The sequence below is a fragment of the Mobula birostris genome, chromosome 7, assembly GCF_030028105.1.
Source record: "Mobula birostris isolate sMobBir1 chromosome 7, sMobBir1.hap1, whole genome shotgun sequence".
NCBI lineage: Eukaryota > Metazoa > Chordata > Chondrichthyes > Myliobatiformes > Myliobatidae > Mobula > Mobula birostris.
The window spans coordinates 59,552,676-59,574,541 of NC_092376.1; the positions used below are offsets into that span (position 1 = coordinate 59,552,676).

Here is a 21,866-nt window from a genome sequence, read left to right on the forward strand (position 1 = left end):
GCATTCCTTTCTTTCCAAGCACAACTTTGTACACAGCAGCTGATGCTTCTAAAAATCAATGGGTTGTTTTAAAGTAAGTTAAACTTCCAACCAATATTCTTTGTTTAGCATGTTGTTTTAAACGGGAACCAGTCTTCAGTTCTTAATGTAAATGGTAAGCAATAAACAGTTTGAAGTTAAAAGGGTAGCTTTGCAAACAAACAGCTCTGTTTATAGAGAAGAGGATGCTGGCCAATAGCATGAGGCTGACTGCTAAAGGGATGCAGTTGTAAGACAATGGTGTTATGCTAATTGGCTTGTATTAAATCAGACAACATTGGCTAAGCTGTTTAGTTCAAGGAAGCTTGCAGACTAGATTGATACAACTGCTTAGCACATCAAATAGCTGATTCGTTCATAGTTGAAAGGTTTGTGTACTCAAAGCGTCAGCTTCATGCATTAATTATGGGTATCTGGGAGCTCTATCCCCAGAAGTGTTTAGATTACCTGTGGGAAAAGGTATTTGAAAAGATATCAGTATGAATCTAAGAAAACATCAAGAAGAACAACAAGATGATGGAGTGAATTAGAGTCTATTCCTCAGACTTTGATTTCTGCGATGGACAATTTGTTTATCTGCACCTTGTGGGAAAGTCTTTTTAGCTTATAGAAATTGTACCTGTGATTTGGAAATACTTAGTGTTTCAGAAATTGTTTGCAATTTGTAAACCTTTTATAAGATCAAAATCCTCTGTGAGTTTTAAATGTGCTTTAAGAACTTTGTCTAACTTTAAACATGTATCACTAAAGGTAAATGAATGGTGTTTAAACTACTTCCTTAGCTGGAAGTATCTCCTCCTTGGTAGTATGTGGGGCCTGCCACTAAAATAGGGGGTGCATGCAGCTAATCTCCGCATGGAGGATAAACAGGGACATGAACTCATCTTTGAAGAGTAGGTAACTACAGTATAATCTCCCTTTAGTGAGGGAATCTTGAGCTATCTGTATTGGATAAGACCTAAGATCTTCATTTGAATTTAGAACCTTGCGTTCAGCAAACCCAATACCATCACACACCAATAGCTAAAAACTAATAAACATTCTCTGTGAAAATGTGTATCTGTTCATTGTATTAAATTTTAGAAAACATTCAATGAATGTCTGAACAGTTCAAAATGACAACTTAGCTCTTTATGAACTCACAGTATGGATAGTGTCTCTACAAGGTAAATACGATAGATTTTTTAATATCTAATGTTTGCCAATAGCAGCTGGATTCCTCAAACACCATTAACATGAGGATGTCTGGAAATGACTAAATGTCTGTTGGTCACTTTGAGAACTTGGTTAATGAGTTCTTTCTTGGTGTCTGTCAAATTGGCTTGATGGATTCTTTTTTGCATTTTGGCTTATTGCTTAAATGTAATATTAATTGTTCTTTACAAGTCAAAGGAATGTTATGTCCAAAACATTGCTGGACTGATGGATAAGGAGTCTAACACCTCCAGATTCAGGAACAGTTACTACCCGACAAACATATGGCTTCAGATCCGACAAGGATAATTTCATTCACCACTTCTCTGAACTGATCCTATGATCTACAAACTGACTTTCAAGGACTCTTTACTTCTCAGCATTATTTTTCTTTGCATTGTTTGGCTTCTTTTGAATATTTATTGTTAACCTTTAACACATTAAATTCTGCAGATGCTGGAAATACAAAGTAATACACACACAATGCTGGAGAAACTCAGTAGGTCAGGCAGCATCCATGGAAATGAACAAACAGTGAATGTTTCAGGCCGAGACTCTTCTTCAGGACTGAAAAGGAAGGGAGAAGATGCCAGAATAGATTGTGGGGAGAGGGGAAGGAGGATAGCTAGGAGGCAATAGGTCAAGCCAGGTGGGTGGGAAAGATAAAGGGCTGGACAGGAAGGAATCTGATAGGAGAAGAGAGTGGGCCACAGGAGAAAGGAAAGGAGGAGGGGACCCTGGGGAGGTGATCGGCAGATTAGAAGAAATAAGAGACCTGTGTGGGGAATAGAAGAAGAGGGAAGGGGGAGCCAAAAATTATGTATATTTTTTCAGAAAATTCTATTGTATTTATTTTTCTCCTGTAAATGCCAGAACGAAAATAAATTTCAAGGTAGTATATACTAACATATACATACTTTGATAATAAATTTACTTTGAAGCATAAACTTTGATGGAAGTCCCATCAACTTCCATATATTTTTACTGATACTATACTCACATCATTTCCTCATTCCTATTAGCTCTCTAATAGTTTTGGCTATTTTTTAAAAAAAAACTTCTTCCATGAAGTAATTGTTTAATTTCTCTGCCGTTTCCTATTCCCCATCGTTAATTCCCTCATTTATCTATAAAAGAACCCTGTATTCATTCACTAATCTTTTCCTTTTTTACAAAATCATAGAAATTTCTACAGTTCTTTTATGGAATCTCATATTCCATATCAGACTCAATGTAAGATTCTATCACAGAAGCACATGGGGTGGCATGGTAGTGTAGTGGTTAGCATGATGCTTTATAAAACCAGTGACACGAGTTCGATTCCCACCACTGCCTGTGAGTAGTTCTCCCTGTGACCCTGTAGGTTTCTTCTGGGTGGGTGGTCCTCCCACAGTCCAAAGACGTACCAGTTGGTAGGTTAATTGGTCACTGTAAATTGGCCTGTGGTTAGGCTAGGAGTACACTGGGGGATTGCCGGGCAACAGAGCTCGAAGGGCCTATTCTGCACTGTATCTCAATAAATTAAAGAAAATGTGTAGAAATATTTGGACTTGTGCAGTGGTGACATAATATGTACATCTGGACACCACTTCTATTAAACTCAGTTGAATGGTTACAATGGTTTTAAGACCTGCCTCATCGAGAGACCTTGTTTGACAGAGATGCAGGTAGGTATCCTTTCAGCTATTTATTCACCCCATGCTGAGACCCCTTACAATCATCATCATTATACCCTGTTTTGAATTTGACTCCAGACCACTTCACACCACCAGATGTCAGCCCCAATCTCCTCATGGGCAACTGACTTCAGCACATTAGTAGCAGCTGATCACATCCACTTATCTTGATGCTGCCACCTCACCTTTAAAGTGCTGATTCTCTCTCATGAGTAACAGTCCCACCTCAGGATCTGCCTACACTAATCTCATTCCTTGCAATCTATGAACTGGCAAGTCAGTGGAACAAAGACCTCTGAGTAGATTTTCCATACAAGGTCTGTTCTGTTCCTTTCATACTGTGCCTTGGGCTTTCAAGACAAAGCAACAGTGCAGCAGCAAGCCCAATGCGAATCCATGGCAATATTTTCATTTTTATCTTCCACTTTTAAAATACACTGAGTTGGACTTTCCTGAGAAATCCCAGCATGTCTGCATGGAACAAATCATATTTCCAAACAATTCCTCACCAGTAGTCAAGGAATCAAGGATTGCTGTGTGAGACCCAAATTTGTTGAGAGGTTCTCATTCATCTGGTGGAGCGGCAGATTGTTTCAGTTTCTGGCAGTTAGGTTTTTGTCAGGACGCAGACCTGAGGGCAAAGTGTCATCTTCTGACAAAGTTGAAGGCTATGTCTTAAGCAGATTTTAAATGTTTTACAGAACCTATAAAAAGTATTCACCACCTTGGAAGTTTTCAGGTTTTATTGTTTAACAACACTGAATCACAGCGGATTTAATTTGGCTTTTTTTGGACACTGATCAACAGAAAATACTCACGTCAAAGTGAAAACAAATTTCTACAAATTGGTCTGAATTTATTACAATTATTAAACACAAAATAATTGATTGCATAATGACTCACTCCCTTCAAGTCAGTATTTAGTAGATGCACCTTTGAAAGCAGTTACAGCCTTGAATCTCTGTGGATAGCTCTCCATCAGGTTTTCACATCTAAACGCTGCAATTTTTCCTCATTCTTCTTTACAAAACTGCTCAAGATGGGGATCATGTATTAACAGCCCTTTTCAGGTCCAGCCACAAATTCTCCATTGGATTGAGGTCTGAACTCTGTCTTGGCCACTTCAGGACATTAACTTTGTTGTTCTTAAGCCATTCCTGTGTAGTTTTAGCTTTATGCTTGGGGCATTGTCTTGCTGGAAAACAAATCTTCTCCCAAGTCGCAGTTCTCTTGCAGACTGCATAGCGTTTTCTCCAGGAATTCCTTGTAATTTGCTGCATTCATTTTACCCTCTACCTTCTCAAGCCTTCTAGGGCCTGCTGCAATGAAGCATCTCCACAACATGATCCAGCCACCACCACGCTTCATGGTAAGGATGGTGTGATTTTGATAATGTGCGGTGTTAGGCTTATGCCAAACATAGCATTTAGTCTGATGGCCAAAAAGCTCAATTTTGGTTTCATCAGACCATAGAACCTTCTTCCAGCTGACTTCAGAGTCTCCCATTTGCTTTCTGGAAAACTTTAGCTGAGATTTCATGTGAGTTATTTTCAACAGAGGCTTTCTCTTTGCCACTCTCCTGTAAAGCTGCGACTGGTGAAGCACCCGGGCAACAGTTGTTCTATGCGCAATCTCTCCCTTCTCAGCCACTGAATCTTATAACCTCTCCAGAGTTGTCATAGGTCTCTTGGTGTCCCTTTCTTTCACAGTCACTCAGTTTTTGAGGACGGCCTGCCCTAGGTAGATTTACAACTGTGGCATATTCTTTCCATTTCTTGATGATTGACTTCACTGTACTCCAAGGGATATTCAGTGAATTGGAAATTTTCTTGTATCCATCTCCTGACTTGTGCTTTTCAATAACGTTTTCGCGGAGTTGCTTGGTATGTTCTTTTGTCTTCAGCATGTAGTTTTTGCGAGGATACTGACTCACCAGCAGCTAGGCCTTCCAGATACAGGTGTATTTTTACTACAATCAATTGAAACATCTTGACCGCACATGGTGATCTCCATTTAACTAATTATGTGACTTCTAAAACCAATTAGCTGCATCAGTAATAATTTGGTGTGTTGTATTAAAGGGGGTGAATATTTATGCAATCAATTATTTTGTGTTTTACGTTTGTAATTAATTTAGATCATTCTGTAGAGATCTGTTTTAACTTTGACACAAAAGAGTCTTTTTCTGTTGATTAGTGTCAAGAAAGCCAAATTAAATCCATTGTGATTCAATGTTGTAAAACAATAAAACATGAAAACTTACAGGGATGAATACTTTTTATAAACATCGTATATTTAGAGGCTTTTGAGAACGTTTACAACTGCTTTAAGCAATTGAAAATAAATTAATAATAAATAATAAAATGTCAACTTTATTAATGTTTTAAAAATATTCAAAGTATTAAATAGAGTTAACCAAAAAAACTGAACTTTGCAATTTCCCATCAAATCAATGCGGGCAGATATCGCCATTCAAATCAATGGAGTCACTTCTCCTACACCAAATCTAGAACAGAATCAGAGAGGTAGATACCCCAGTGAAATACTGCAAAATGACAGTCTAATCAGCTACATCGCTGGAATTTACATTGAGTTGGTCACTCAGCATGTCTCAGACCTGTATGTTGTATGTTGATGCAAGTGTAGGACTTAGCTGAATGCTGCTAGTTACCCTCAGAACCAACAGGCACAACCAGCTTGATTCAGCCCATTCACAGGCATTCACACTCTAACAATTTTAATAATTTAATTTAATATAATATAACAGTAAATGGTGGACTGGTGACCGGGGCTGATTCACCATTCTCACGAACCATTCTATCCACTCGCATTTGAATCTTCTTAGTTGCCATGAGGTTCATCCCTTGCTAAAGCATTAAGAATGATAGCACAGAATGTTTACTGATCTAGGTTGCTCAGAAATTTTATTTTAGTAGATGACCAAATTTCAGAATGATGGCATGTGGAATTGTTGATATGACACTGCACCCTGCTGTTCCACCCGTAGAGCTTAGCAACATTCCTGTTGTAACAGCCAAAATATGCTATATACTGTTTTGTTTTTTCCATTTTTCAAAGTTCAAAAGTGAGAGAGAAAGTCTTCAAGTACTGTTTTAAACTTGTAATTCCTAGCATAGGCCAGGCATTAAATCCAGAATTCCTCTAGTCTCCCTGACTAGGTACCACGCTATTACCTACTTAGCCGAGAAAAGATGCAAGGAATGGTGGCTTCAAAAGTTTTGACAAATTTTAACTTTGAATACTTCAGTTAGAACTTACCGTTGTGCTTTTGTAAAAAGTTTATTGTTTTCTGGAGCACTGTAGACTTATCCAGCTTACGGATGCTGCCTGGAAGCATGACACTGAGTTCTTTAATAAGGACATTGAACTGATCACGTCTCTTTTTCTCAGATTTGTTACGTGAAGCCCTAAATTAAAATATAAAGTATAACTTGGCATCAGGTCAGACACAGAATCAATAACATTTTATACGTAAGCAGAATCAGCTCCTGTTTTTTTCCAAATCTTACTAATCCCTATTACTGAGCCCATACCCTTTGGGCTCAGGTATATCAATTTCCAGTTTGGGCTTAATATAAGTGTTAGTTCCCTTTTTACTATATTCTAAATGGTTCAACACCTATATTGACAGGATACAGTCTAGACCATCTAAACGTATTGATTCAAACATGTTTCTGTAGGATGTTGTCTTCCCCTAAAATTTTGCAGTGAAAACATGCAAAATATTTGAGGCAACAATGCAATCAAAATAGAATTCCATACTACAGTATGTCAAAAAATGGCCTCTAAAATATAGAAGCAGGTAATCTAAAAAAAGGCATGATGCTATTGATAATATTTACAGTCTCCCATCAAACTCAAAAAAGTACGTACATTAATAAAGGTATTAAAAAATTTGATTTTACAACAGATTACAATAGTTGAGGGTAAATCCAGTGCCAAACAGCTGGAGAAGAAATGCTACACTGAAGGTCACCATTCCTCGACCCGCTCCCCCTTCCACTGAGTGCAGCATCCCATTGACTGTAATCAATGTCAGACTTAGATTTCATATGTTGCTTTATTTCTAAGTAAATTTGCATTCAAAATTTAGTGTTCTGCATAATTTTCAGTAAGCACAATATTTTAATGTTTATTATCCATTCACTGGATGAGGATGATGCCAGCAAGACCAGAATTTTTTGCCCATCTTTTATGGTCCCTGAATTAAATGGTTTGCAAGGCCATTTTGGAGAGCTTTTAATGGCTAGCCACAATACCTTATCTAAAAAGCCATGATACAAGAGTCCATCTTCTTAAGAAGAGTGTTTGTTAAACCACATCAGTCTGCAGCAGAGATGCTAGCATGTACTTCTGGTATTGCAATGCTCTCCTTTTTAGAATGTAACATGGGTATTGATAGCTTGGTAAATTAGTTTAACATTGTCATATCTACCAAGGTACAGTGAAAAACCTGTCTTGCGTGTTGGTCATTCATTGCACAGTGCATTGAGTCACTACAAGGTAAAACAATAGCAAGAGTACATGAGATGAAGTGTTACAATTACAGGGAAAGTGCAGTGCAGATAGACAATAAGGTGCAAGGTCATAGTGCGGTAGAGTGGGAGGTCAAGATGTTTATAATATTAATAAAACATGTCAAATTAGGTAACAATTTCAATCAGTCTTATCCCCTTGGATGATTTCTAATAGTTTGTCCGTCCTGAATATTCAGATTAGCCTACTGATGAAAGGCCATGACAAGACATGTCACCTGTTTTTCTCTCTCTACTCATGCTGACCAACTATAGAATATGCTGGGTATTTGCAGTGTATTTTCTGCTTTTATGTTATGCTTATGTATTCCATCAAAATGTGCTCCATGGAAGGTAGTGGTAAAAGATTATTTGATGCAGAACAATCCTGGTTAGCAAGTGTTTAATCACTAATTAAGTGTTCAATGTAACTATGAGAATCAGTCAGAAGTTTTGCCTGAGGATTGAATTAGCTGGGTCAAACGATTAATTAATACAGAATGACATGGTGTTCTCTCTTTTGCCTCCTGTCTAGTCAATCCTTCTGTGATGATTAAAGGCACTAATTAAGAATACGGAGCACTTGGGAAAAATGTTACAAGTGTGTCAAAAGTATTGGCAAGCACACAAAATTTAAATCATCACATAGTGAATCTTGCTGTGATTGGGAAAATTCTTCTCCCTGTCCAATGATCTAAGGCTATAGATTCTAAATCTTGCTCACAGTAATTTGCTAATCCACATCATGCCTATTCCATTGTCCCATGTGCAAACACTTCCAAACATAGAGCCTTATTTTAAACTTGCTGCTCTCAGCTTAAAACAGCAAACATCTTCACCAGCAACTTGATGAGATATATACTTAAAAACACAGTGAACACGAGAACATCTTGACTGTGAAGATGCAAACATCAGGATGCTCTTCATTGACTACAGCTCGGCATTCAGTACTATCAGTCACTGAACACTAATCAATAAGCTCCACGACCTAGGTCTTCATACTTCCTTATGCAGCATGATTATCAATTGCCTCACTTGCAGACCCCAGTCCATTCAGATTGGCAACAACATCTCCACCATGATCTCCAACAGCACAGGTGTACCACTAGGTTTTGCCCCTTGCCCCACTCGTTTTATACTCAGAAGCGGAGATGGTCAGCAACTTTAAAGCCCTCAGTGCAATCATTTCAGATAACACTGGGTCCAGCACTTAAGTGCCATTACAAAGAAAGCATGGCGGAGCCTCTATTTCCTTAGAAATCTGTGAAGTATTTGGCATGTCATCTAAAACTTGGATAAACTTTTATAAATGTGTAGTGGAGGGTCTATTGACTGGTTGAATCACAGCCTGCTACAGACAAAAACAATACTCTTGAAAAGCCTACAGGAAGAAGAGGATATAGTCCAATCAATAATGGGTAAAGCCCCCTCCACCACTGAGCACATCCATCATCAAGGACCTCACCATCCAGGCCATGCTCTCTACTCACTACTGCCACCAAGAAGGATGTACAGGGGCTTCAGGACCCTTACCAATAGGTTCATGAACAATCATTACCCCTCAACAATCAGACTCTAGAACCACAAGGGATAACTTCACTCACCCCCATGATGAAATTTTCCCACAACCTATGGACTCACTTTTAAGGACTCTATCTCGAATTGTTGATACTTATTACTTCTTTTTCTTCTAGTTTTCCTTTTGTGTTTGCACATCTCTTGTCTTTTGCACACTGGTTGTTTGACATGTGCAGTCTTTCATTGATTCTATTGTGTTTTGTTGTATTTACTGTGAATGCCCACAAGAAAATGAATCTCAGGGTTGTATATGGCGACATATATGTACTTTGATAATAAACTTACTTTGAACTTTGATTTACTGTTCTAAAGCTGAAATGTCATCATACAAGAGCTATTAATATAATGAAACTTTGATTTTACACTACAGTGGCATCCAATGGATTTACTTGCTTATTCAAGGGTTGATTTCCTTTTTCCTGTCATCTATATTTCTTCTCTTTATTTCTCTCAGTGCACATTCTACTTGTTTCTTTCAGCTGCTTATCTATCCACACATTCTAAAAGTAATGCAAAATAATCAGTAATTCTTGGCAACACACATAAAATGCTGGAGGAACTTAGCAGGTCAGTCAGCATCTATGGAAATGAATAAATAAATAAGGTTCGGGCCCAGACCCCTCTTCAGAACTTCTTCAGTAATTCTGACCATTTCTCAACAATGACCATTCATACCTTCCACATAAATTCCAGTATCAGGTTGAAAAAGGCTCAAAATTTGTGTCAAATTTCAACTACAAGATTTATATAAGAAAGCACAATGATACAGTACAAGAAACATGAAATTCAGCTCTTAAGAATGGAAAGTGTTTGACTCTGCCACATCTTATAATTCATTCAATAATCTCTATTCATTTTTGTTGTAACAAACTGAGTGCCTTTATTGTTTTTCTTCACCAACTTAAATTTGAAAACTATGAAAAAGGACTTGGGTGTCATAGTGGTATTTTCTCAGGGACTGAGGATCAAATGTAGCCTAGGCTGGTGGAAGAGGTCTCCTGCGAGATGACCAACAGAATCCATACTAATTTTGTGTACATTATTTCAAAGCAGCTGTCAACAGTCTGTCATAAAACTGCCTCAAAATGTTTGCACCCGGCTGGGAATTTCATTGATCATAGCAAGTCAAATACCATGCAGATACGAGGGGTGATTGATAAGTTTGTGGCATAAGGTAGAAGGAGTCAATTTTAGAAAACCTAGCACATTTATTTTTCAACATAGTCCCCTCCTACATGTACACACTTAGTCCAGCGGTCGTGGAGCATACGGGTCCCTTCTTTGTAGAAGTGGTCCACAGCAGGGGTAATTGATAAGTTCGTGGCCTAAGGTAGAAGGAGATGAGTTATACAGCTCTTGTTACATGCACGTTCAGTTCAACTCTATGAGTGAAAATGCAGAAGATTTGAAGTTAATAACCCATCTCCTTCTGCCTTAGGCCACAAACTTATCAATCACCCCTACTGTGGACCACTTCTGGAGGTCCAAGACGCTGATTTCTACAAAGGAGGGATCCGTATGCTCCACGACCGCTGGACTAAGTGTGTAAATGTAGGAAAAATAAATGTGCTAGGTTTTCTAAAATTGATTCCTTCTACCTTAGGCCACGAACTTATCAATTACCCCTCGTATATGACAGGTACATGCATTGGCAGATAGAATGCAATCTGATTTACACTCAATTGTGGCAGGTATTTAGATAAATTCCAGCTAATTACACAGATCTTTATTCTATTCTAACCTTCTATCTATTAGAATTGACAGCCAAGATATGTTCCCTCATCTTGCCCTGATCCTTTGTCCTTTGTCTCACTGATCGCATTTTTGCTCTCTCCTTGTTCCTTGTCCTGGCATATTCTGCATTGCAACCACTTATTGAGTAAAGATTTCTTTTCCTGAACTCATTATTTCTTAACTTTTTTAACTACCAGTGAGCTGTTGCACGCGTTTGGTAGTGTCATTTTAACCAGGATTTTATTCCTTGAACTTATAAGTATGAACTTATAAGTAGCTGTATTGTGCTACAACCCCGAGATATGTAACTCTCCATGTAAAATAATGATTTTGTAATCAGTTTAGAAGAATAATATTATACACTCTATTTAGTTTATCAAAAATTTTGTGATATGTATAACTATCATTGTTAAAAACATTGATATGGTAATGAATAATGTGTTAAAGCTGGTTGCTTTTGTGATATGTCATGTGTCAGAAAGTGCCTGTCAACAGGAAGCATGGTTGGATTAATGCCTTATAAAGCCTCAGCATTACATCCTTGCTTTTATATTGGAGCCCTCTTGAAATGAATGCTAACATTGCATTTACCTTCCTCACCACCGACTCAACCTGCAAATTAACTTTTATGGAATCCTGCACAAGGACTCCCAAGTCCCTTTGCACCTCTGATGTCTGAATTTTCTCCCCATTTGCAAAATAGTCTCAACCTTTATTCCTTCTACCAAATTGCATGACCATACATTTCCCTTCACTATATTCCATCTGCCACTTCTTTGCCCATTCTCCCAATCTGTCTACATCCTTCTGCAGACTCCCTACTTCCTCAGCTGCCCCTCCACCTATCTTTGTATCGTCTGCATACTTGGCCACAAAGCCATCAATTCTGTCATCTAGATCATTGACATATAAAGTGAAAAGGAGTCATCCCAAAACCACTGCCCCGTAGAACCAGATTTTGTTATGTTTTGTAACTCCAATACATAAAACTAATTAAAACAAAGATACAGAGCCAGGAATAACGAGTCTAGTTTTGTTTTCACATGGCAGTATAATTACATATATTATTTAAGTAGTTATACATATAACCAGCAATACATTACCTAAACAACAAAGAATGCTTAATCAAACAATATATTCACAATATTACTCAAACACTACTGAAATAGTAAATTCTCAACAGATATCATGAAAGAGCTCAGGTTAAAGGAATACTTAGCAGGCAGTATCATAATATGATAGAATTGACCCTGGAGTTTGAGAGGGAAAAGCTATTCCCTGGCTAGCCACCGGCAGCCAGACTGAAAAGGCCCCCTTTATTCCCATTCTTTGCATCCTGCCTGTCAGACGATCTTCTATCCATGCCCGTATCTTTCCTGTAATTCCACGGGCTCTTATCTTATCTAGCAGTCTCTCCTGCAGCACCTTGTCAAAGGCCTTTTGAAAATCTAAGTAAAACAACTTCCACTGACTCTCCTTTGTCTATCCTGCCTGTTACTTCCTCAAAGAATTCCAACAGATTTGTCAGGCAAGATTTTTCCTTAAAACCAGTCTGACCATTATTGCTCTTTTTACATGCCTTTTCTATCTCCCATTGTAATTTATACTCCACATCCTGGTTACTTTTTGGAGGCCTGTATATAACTCCTATCAGGTCTTTTTACCCTTGCAGTTTCCTAACTGTACCCAAAACCACTCTAGTTCCTCCGATCCTCTGTTACTCCTTTCTAAGGATTTGATTCATTTTTTTCATTTTCTATCTCTGCCCCCTACCTGTCCTTTTGATACAATGCGTATCCTTGGATTTCAAGCTCCCAACTGCGATCTTCTTTCAGCCATGACTCAGTGTTGCTCACACTGTCATTCTTGCCAATTTTTAACTGTGTTACAAGATCATCTACCTTATTCCATATTCTGTGTGCATTCAAATATAACACCTTCAGTTAAATTCTTATCCCTTCCTAAACTTTTATTTATTTTATTCTTAAGTATTTTGTAACCTCTTCTCCATTCTCCTTCACTTTTAGGTTTTCCTCACATTTCCAAACTGTTGAACACTACCTACTAATTACGTTGAAGTCCTAACCACAAGATTCACCAGGACCCTGGTCCCAGCATGGCTCAGCTGGAGGCCATCACATTGGAAAAGCTTCCTCCTTCCCCAATATTGGTGCCAATGTCTCAGGGATTCAAATCCAATTCTCCCACATCTACTAGAGAAAATCTGCAGACGCTGGAAATCTGAGCAACACATACAAAACGCTGGAGGAACCCAGCAGGCCAGGCAGCATCTATGGAAAAGAGTAAACAGTTGACGTTTCAGGCCTAGACCCTTCATCAGGACTCCCACACCCATCTTTGAGCCACTGATTTTCTCCTCAGAACTGTTTGCTTCCTGGATTGATTTGCCTCAAACTGTAGTTGTGGATGGGTAGTGTCAAAGGCTACCGAAGACTCTTCTATTTCCTTTTGCTAGGAAGAGCAAAATGTGATCGGGTACTGTTTACTTGAATGGTGTATACTGCTTGTGACTATCACTAAACGTGTACGAAAACAATTAATTTAACATATTGATTGGACCAGAACCACTTTGTAATAAACCTGTGTTTTGCAATACACAGATGAGAAGACAAATGGCCTGCAGGACGAACCTATAGAAATCTTAAATATGCACCAGCACTCAGCCACCGCTTTTCTAGTGAAGCTTAATTCCATATTAAAATATGTTCATGCAATTAATCAGCCATTTCATTTTAATATTCCAATAGTAAGATTCTTAAAGGCTTATGATACTCTCAGTGTATTTCCTGATTTACTCATCCACCAAAGTAGTCTTTCATGGATCAGAGTATCACATGACCAAAAGACAGAAGGAAATTAAATCATGTACACAAATAATCCAACTCAATTCTAAAGTAAAACAGTTTGAACTATCATGCTTACCTTTTTTTTATTACATTAAAAGTCATACAAAACTCACCTCTTTGCCTTGTCTTTGTCATCTTCATCCATTAGCTCTTCTGCAAAATGGTCCCTATAAAATGAACGTTGTGTTATCCTTCTCTATTAATGCAGATTGAAATAAATCTTTGATTCATTTTTAATATATAGTTAAAGGAATGTTGACAATATTCTAGATCATTGACACTTATCAACCAACAGATGTATTTTGCTTCCTATTCATAGGCTTATTAATTGAAGTCCCTCACCGATGATGCACAGTGAAGATTATAAATGTAATAATTTTTAACTCTATAGTACAATATGTAAGGCTATTAGTGTAACTATTGGGAGATGGAATTTGATGATAGACTTACCCATGACCAAATGTATGAGATTATCTAAAATATATTCAACAGAGGCACCTACCTCTTTGGACTGATGTTTTACATAATGTCAATAGTTATTCCTCTCACTGCTACTTAACCAAGTGCTGCAAAACTTTCTGTTCCCTCTTTTCGAAGAGAAAATTTCTTCACTTTACCTACCCAGGTTTCCAGAGTCAGATTATAAAGTCCGTGCAGCTGGTCTTACCCAAGCTCCAAAAATCTGTGAAGTAGCTACGACTATCAGTTCAAACTGGATAAGCAAATTTGCAGGTGACACGGAGATTGGAGGTATAGTGTTCAGTGAGGAGGGCCATCAAAGCTTTCAGTGGAGTCTAGATGAGCTGGAAAAATGGGCTGAAGAATAGTAGATGGAATTTAATGCAGACAAGTGTAAGATGTTGCACTTTTGGAGGACCAACCAGGGTAGGACAGTGAAGAGTATAGTAGGACAAAGAGATCTGGGAATACAGATCTATAATTCCATGAAAGTGGTCATAGGTAGAAAGGGTCACAAAGGGAGCAGTTGGAATGTTGGCCTTCATAAATCAAAGTATTGAGTACAAAAGTTGGGATGTTATGTTGAAATTGTATAAGGTGTTGATGAGACCCAATTTGGAGTATCGTGTACAGTTCCGGTCACTTACCTACGGGAAAGATATCAATAAGATTGAAAAAGTGCAGAAAAATTTACAAGGATGTTGCCAGGACTTGAGGACCTGAGTTATAGGGAAAGGCTGATAAGGTTAGGATTTTATTCCCTGGAGCATCGGAGAATAACGGGAGATAAGATAGAGATATACAAAATATGAGGGTATAGATAGGATAAATGTAAGCAAGTTGAGTGGACTAGAACTAGAGGTCTTGGATGAAAAGGTACATGTTTAAGGAGAACATTTTTCACTCAGAAGATGGTGAGAGTGTGGAATGAGCTGCCAACAGAAGTGGTGGATGCAGACAACAGGAATTCTGCAGATGCTGGAAATTAAAGCAACACACATCAAAGTTGCTGGTGAACACAGCACGCCAGGCAGCATCTCTAGGAAGAGGTGCAGTCGACGTTTCAGGCCGAGACCCTTCGTCAGGACTAACTGACGAAGTTAGTCCTTCAGTTAGTCCTGACGAAGGGTCTCGGCCTGAAACGTCGACTGCACCTCTTCCTAGAGATGCTGCCTGGCCTGCTGCGTTCACCAGCAACTTTGATGTGTGTTGGTGGATGCAGGTTTGATTTAATCCTTTAAGAGCAATTTGGATAGGTATATGGATGGTAGCGGTATGGAGGCCTATGGTCCAGGTGCAGGGACTAGGCAGAACAACAGTTCAGCATGAACTAGATAGGTGGAAGGGCCTGTTTCTGTGCTGCAGTGTTTTATGGCTCCATGACTCTGAGATACATTGCATCTCTCCGTAAATGTGTGCATCTAGAACCTTGCATTTGCTATCCAACACTATCCAACCTAGCCCCAAATGTTCTATTATGCAACTTCAGAAATCTCTACAATGGCACTATCATATGGAATGCTCCCTCTAATTTTTTTTTACAATTACACAGACCAGCCATTGCTCTGAGCAGGAAATTTTTACAGGGACTGCACTTTAAATGCTTTTTTGTGTAATATGTGTCGGTGTTCAGCGGGCCAGCATTTTAGCAATCAGCTACCAACTTCCACCCTGTGTTTTTTATTGTTACAATCTGTAACAGTATTGTAACTTGAAACACTGACAATGTAAATACGTTGCTCTAAAATGTTTCAAAGTAATTATTTATGCATTATATTCATTAATACATAATTAATTACAGGGTATTTCACAAATCCATTAACATAGATTTCAACATTATATTAGCATAATTTCAAAATTATATTAACATTATATAAAAGAAAATTTCATCTGTGAGGCACAGGATAGTTTCTAGTACTGCATGGCCATGCACCTGCGCAGCTTAGAAGGAACTGTGCTCGAATACCAAGGAATACTTCATTATTTTTCACTTTACCCTTCATGTTTTTAGTCCCTAATTAATCTCTCAGCATAATCGTGAAGGAAATTATTAGAATATTATCCTATTTCTATTTTCAATAATGTGAACAGCAGGAAATTTACCTAAATTTTATGTTTTTTTGTTTTTGCATTTAAGCCCTCAATCACATTCATAGCTCTATTGTTGATGCAGTTTACCTGTTCCTAGATGATTTTCTCCTTTTTTTTTCTTACACAAAATGCTCTTGCATGTAGATTACTTTGTTCTCCAGATAGATCCAGTTAATGGTCCAACTGTTTCAAAGTGTAGGAGCAATCTAGAAATTTCCATGTGATTAGAAAAAATACTTTGTACGTCTCTTCATTTTCTGTGTTTAATCTTTTCTTTTTAACATTGAAATCTGGTTAAGTAAAAGAGTTTGTGTTTGCTGTTTTCACCTACATCCAACTGAATTCACCACCCACTAGTCAATTTCACTCCATCATCTCCCTCCTAATCACCTTTTATATCTTCTAACAATGAAACACAAAGAAATATAATTTTGTTTTTTTTTTCTAAAAATCATTTAGAATTCAGTTTGACAAACTGATTTTAGGAGTTAAACATGAAATAGCCCTAAGTGGTCTGCTGACTGCTTGTGGCAATTTGAAATAAGGTCCAAGGACCCATAACTGCTCATCCACACACATCCACCTGTAGCGTACATTGTGAAAGCTCAGCAACAATCCAACCCTTTCAAACTGCAGCCAGAGCGGAGAGACAAGAGATTCTGAATCTGAAACAACAAGCAAGATGTTGGAGAAACTCAGCAGGTCAGGCGGCATCTGTCGAGGGAAATGGACTGTCAACATTCTGCACCAAGACCATTTGTTTGGACTGAAAGGAACAACAGGGGAAAGGGACTCAATGAAGTGTGTCGGCGATGGGCAGATGGAGTGGCTGGAGATGGTGATGGGAGTTTGGAGGATGTAGGAGGAACTGGGTAGATCAAAAAGGGACAGGATGGAAGCAGTTTACCTGAAACTGGAGAATCCAATGTTCATGCCATCAGGCTGTAGGCTGCTCAGATGGTATATGAGGTGCTGTTCCTCTAATTACTGTTTAACCCCACCCTGGCAATGCGGAAGCTGGTGTGGGAATGGAGTGGAGAATTAAATAGCAAACTAAAGCTCCAGAAGGCTAAGAGAGATGAAGCACAGGTGCTTGGCAAAGTAGTCACTTAGTCTGCGCCTGGTCTCACCAATGTACATTGAAAGAACCAGATGAAGTACCCAGGGTCAGAGGAGATCCATGTGAATGGTGGCGTCACCTGGTAGGGCTGTTTCTGGCTCTGGATGGTGGTGAGGGAGGGCTATAGGAATGGGTGTTACAGGAGAAATTATCTGGAGAGGAGAAAATGGGCGAGAAGGAATGAACGAACCAGAGCGTGGTCCCGGTGGCAGCAGAAAGATGGGGATTGAGGGGAAGATTTGGCTGATCGAGAGTTCATGATGTGGGTGGCTGAGGTTTCAAGGAAGAGGGAACCTGATTTATTAAAACGTAAGGCAAATGCATCAACTATGTGTTTCCATAATAACTTGCATCTAATTGGGTAATGACAATAATAATATCTGTGTATTCAAAATTAACCATTACTGCTCCTCCCATCCAGTAGGCGCTACAGGAGCCTCCGCTCCCACACCAGCAGGCACAGGAAGAGCTTCTTCCCTGAGGCTGTGATCCTGCTGAACCTCACATCACAGCGCTAAGCAGTATTGCATCCATATTGTACTGTCTCAGTACTTTTATATTTGCGTGTTGTAGCACTTACTTTATATTCACAGTTATTTTGTAAATAACACCATTCTTTGCATTTCTGGTCAGATGTTAACTGCATTTCATTGGCTTTGTATCTATACTCGGCACAATGACAATAAAGCTGAATCTAATCTAATCTGATCTACTGCCCAGATTTTTACTATTCTGAGACTCTCTCTGAGTTACTCAGGCACATCACTGACTAGTGTCCAAAAACAAATGTGATCAGCGACACGATGCATTGTGGTATCTCCATTTTAAAAGCAGAATTCTTATCATAGCTGACATTATAAAATAAATTGCAAATGCAGTATTTTTCCATGTGGTTTACATGTGTAAACCCAGCTTTACAGAGGTCTTCTGAGGGTACTTCTAAATTTTTTGTTAATTTAAAACAAAAAAAAGCTAACAGGAATCTTTTCCACACATTTGGAAGCTGCATTCCCATAACTAACTAGTTAATGTAGATTGTGAGCAGCAGCGACGTGGAATTGTGAGAATGATCACCATAGATTTGGAATGAAGTAAGTAAATCAGCCGGCAAGGTTGAGGTGAATGGGGAATGGGACTGCTTATATAATTGATGTGGCCCTGCAGTGAGCATATATGGAGTCTGGGAGCACCAAGGTGCAGACTGCTTTTCCTCATCCACTGTGTATCCTCTTCCACCTCCTGCTCTTCCTATGCCTATTGCAAGCCAGGTGGTGGCAAGGGATTATTTCATGATGGCTATTGAAGACACAGTTAAAAAATGCATCATGTAATATCACATAACTGCACCCTATGAGGATGGACATGGGCACATAAGTAGCCACACCGGAGGTTTCATTATGGATCCATACAATGGGGGAAGAAAGCACAACAGGAAGTGAAAGTGGTGGGAAACCAGCAAGTGGCCAATGTCACCTCCCTTCTCAGAGTAGCATTTATTTTATTCATTCCAGTAAGGATGTGGGCATCATTGTCAATGCCAGAATTTATTGTCTACTCCTAACTGCTTTGGCACTTACCAAATCGCTATCTAGGTTTCATCACCTACAGGGACTGCCTCATTTTCTGAGGAATTGTAAACCTTCTGTAATCACAATGTACACACCCACATTTGACATTATTTCAGAAGAAAAACATTAATGAAGCAAGCTGAAGATGATAGGTCATAAGACACTACCCTGAGAACTCTTGCAATGAAGTTCTGAGCTGGGCAGACTAGCCTCCAACAACCAAAACCATCATGGCTAAAGCCTACAAAAAGTAGTGGACATGGCCCAATCCACCATGGGTAAAGCCCTCCCATCAGTGAGCACATCTACATGAAGCTCTGTCACAGGAAAGCAGCATACATCATCTAGCACCCTCACCAAACAAGCCATGCTCTCTTCTCACTGACGCCATCAAGAAGAAGGTTCAGGAGCCTCAGGACTCACACCACCGTGTTCAGGGACAATTATTACTCCTAGAACCAAAGGGGATAACTTCACTCAACTTCACTTGCCCTATCACTGAACTGTTCCCAAAACCATGGACTCACTTTCAAGGACTCTTCGTCTCGTGTTCTCGATATATATATATACATATATGTGTGTGTCTGTGTGTGTCTGTGTGTGTCTGTGTGTGTGTGTGTGTGTGTGTGTGTGTGTGTTTATTTATTTATTTAGTATTTACTTTTCCCTTTCTTTTTGTATTTACACAGTTTGTTGTCTACTGTACGCTGATTGTCTGTCCTGTTGGTGCAGTGTTTCATTGATTCTATTATGGTTATTGGATTTATTAAGTATGTCCGCAAGGAAATAAATCTCAGGGTTGAATATGGTGATGTTTATGGGTTTTGATAGTAACTTTACTTTGATTCTAGTCATTAGGAGTATTTTCCATTAATGCCAGAGGACTTCAGTTTTGACAAAGGTCCTTGATATTACACTCTATCAACTTCTGCTGTTATTTCTACTCATCTTCCTTATTCACATCTTTTACTCCTGAACTAAGGCTGCAGTGGAGCTAAGATGCCCAGTTAAGACTCAAACTAGACTCAGTATGCAGGCACTTGTGAGTGGGTGTTGCTTGATAATATTGTCACTGACTCTTTCCATTATTTAATAGTTGATTGAGCTAGATTGATCAGGTAGTTATTAATAAAATTAGATTTTAGCATGAGATAGTTGTTAGGATCATGAAGTTCTGAACACCAATTCAATGTAATTTCTACCAAAATTTTCTGCATCTCAGCCCCAATTAAAAAGAGTAGCTTACACAGGTTTCCTATAGTTATGATTCTTAGCAGTAGATTTAAACAGAAAATTCTAGAAGGAAAAAAATGCCACAATTTATACTGTTTCACAAAATGTTTCTGAAAAATTTACAAAACCAAATTACTGCAATTTGCACCGCCCTTACTACAGATCTAAAACTTTTTATTTGGTATCAGAAATTATTGCAATAAAATTCAAAATCTTCCATGGAAAGTTGCTATACCTAATCTTAGGTTTTACACTTTAATTTTTGTTTAAGAAAAAGGAACTATAAAATGAAGGTGATATAAATGTTGTGGTTTTATTAGGAGAGAATTGTTTGGATTCATTTGTACTTGTTTTGACAGATTGTAATTTCCACACAAGCACACACACATACAAGTCAGGACAATCGCACCGATTATGCTGTAAATTTCTACTTATACTTTGATTTATACTGATCCAGAAAATTACAGTCTCTTGTTTAATTTGCAAATGCAAATTACGAGAACTTCCCTATAAACTTCTACAACATGTATACCTATTTAGCAACGTGAAATTAAAGCTTTTCCTTTTCCCATAGCATTGCAGAAATAAAGCAAACTGCATTCAACACTATTTTTCATAACCACAATTCTATTGATTAAACCAAAATTACTCAGAAACGCAAATGAAAAATGATAAAATATGCATGGATAAATCAAGTTCCTAGAGATAAGAGAGTACTTATCTTCCAATGCAGTACTTGGCATTTTCATTAAAAACAAAATACTATTTCAGTAATTAGTTTGTCATATGAAAAGAAAGTCACTGCCTTATAAAAGCTACACCTTTCACAGAAGTGCAGCCTGTGACTTTATTAATCAGTAAGAATAACTATCTGGATGTTTCCAAATCCTCTTGGGAACCCAAGCCCCTCCAGTCGTTCCAAACATTATTTTGCTGCTGGCAAAGTTAAAAAGTAGGTCAGTTAAAAAATGCAACAACATTTGATGGAAACTTGCAGCAACAAATTTTTATTCCTAGTAGATCTATACAAAAGTTTTCCACCTACTGCTCATGTTAAATTTCGTAGTTTTGACTTAGCGAGAGGTAAGGATGAGACCCATTTTTAAAAATATCTTTTGACATACTTTCTGCAGTATTCTTTACTTCTTCAGGTTGTCGTAAAGAACTTTAAAGTCAATTGCATATTTCTGAAGTGTGTAATCAGTGCTACAGCACAGGAAAATATTACAACATGGATGTTGAGTCATTACTTTGTGCTTAGTTGGTTATTTGAAAACAAACTTCTCGGTTTTTAGAAATATATTAAATTTTCCTCAAGCTCACTTAAATATACCAGTCATTTAAACATACAATGGAAAGGCACGCTGTATAATTTTTTTAAATTTTCATATTATTATACTTAAGATTAGTGCCTTAGTAATTTGATACAGCTTAATCAATATAGATGTTAAGATGCTTATCACAAAAATGATTATTGATAAGTATCAACTCATTATGACAATGATATAAATCAAGCTTAAAAATTATAGAACTCTTTGCCAGTTTCATTGCAATAGTAAAATTAGCCTTCTCAGAGCCCTGCTGGATAAATGAAGTTAGGCCATGCAGAACCAATGGAAAGAAAAAACAGAGATAACAGTCTAGAAACTCGCTTTCACTGGTGTCCTGAACTGATGTGGAGCAGCAATCTTAAATTTCTGAAGTGACCACAAAATTTAGAGTCATGGAGTTGTACAGCATAGAAATAAGCTCTTAGGCTCAACTCATCCATG

General features: G+C 38.2%; 2 protein-coding genes across 6 annotated transcripts in view; both read right to left on the bottom strand.

Annotated features, from left to right (window-relative positions):
* The window catches only part of rpl31 (ribosomal protein L31), a 179,165-nt gene that overhangs the window by 56,211 nt on the left and 101,088 nt on the right, over window positions 1–21,866 (bottom strand). The gene's annotated exons all lie outside the window — the stretch shown is intronic.
* The window catches only part of LOC140200242 (neuronal PAS domain-containing protein 2-like), a 112,537-nt gene that overhangs the window by 47,120 nt on the left and 43,551 nt on the right, over window positions 1–21,866 (bottom strand). For all 4 annotated transcript variants that reach the window (XM_072263261.1, XM_072263262.1, XM_072263260.1 and 1 more), the window contains 2 exons: window positions 13,737–13,790; window positions 6,189–6,337 (listed from right to left, as the gene is read on the bottom strand). In XM_072263261.1, the coding sequence (XP_072119362.1) occupies window positions 6,189–6,337; window positions 13,737–13,790 (203 nt within the window). The remainder of the gene's footprint in view (window positions 1–6,188; window positions 6,338–13,736; window positions 13,791–21,866) is intronic.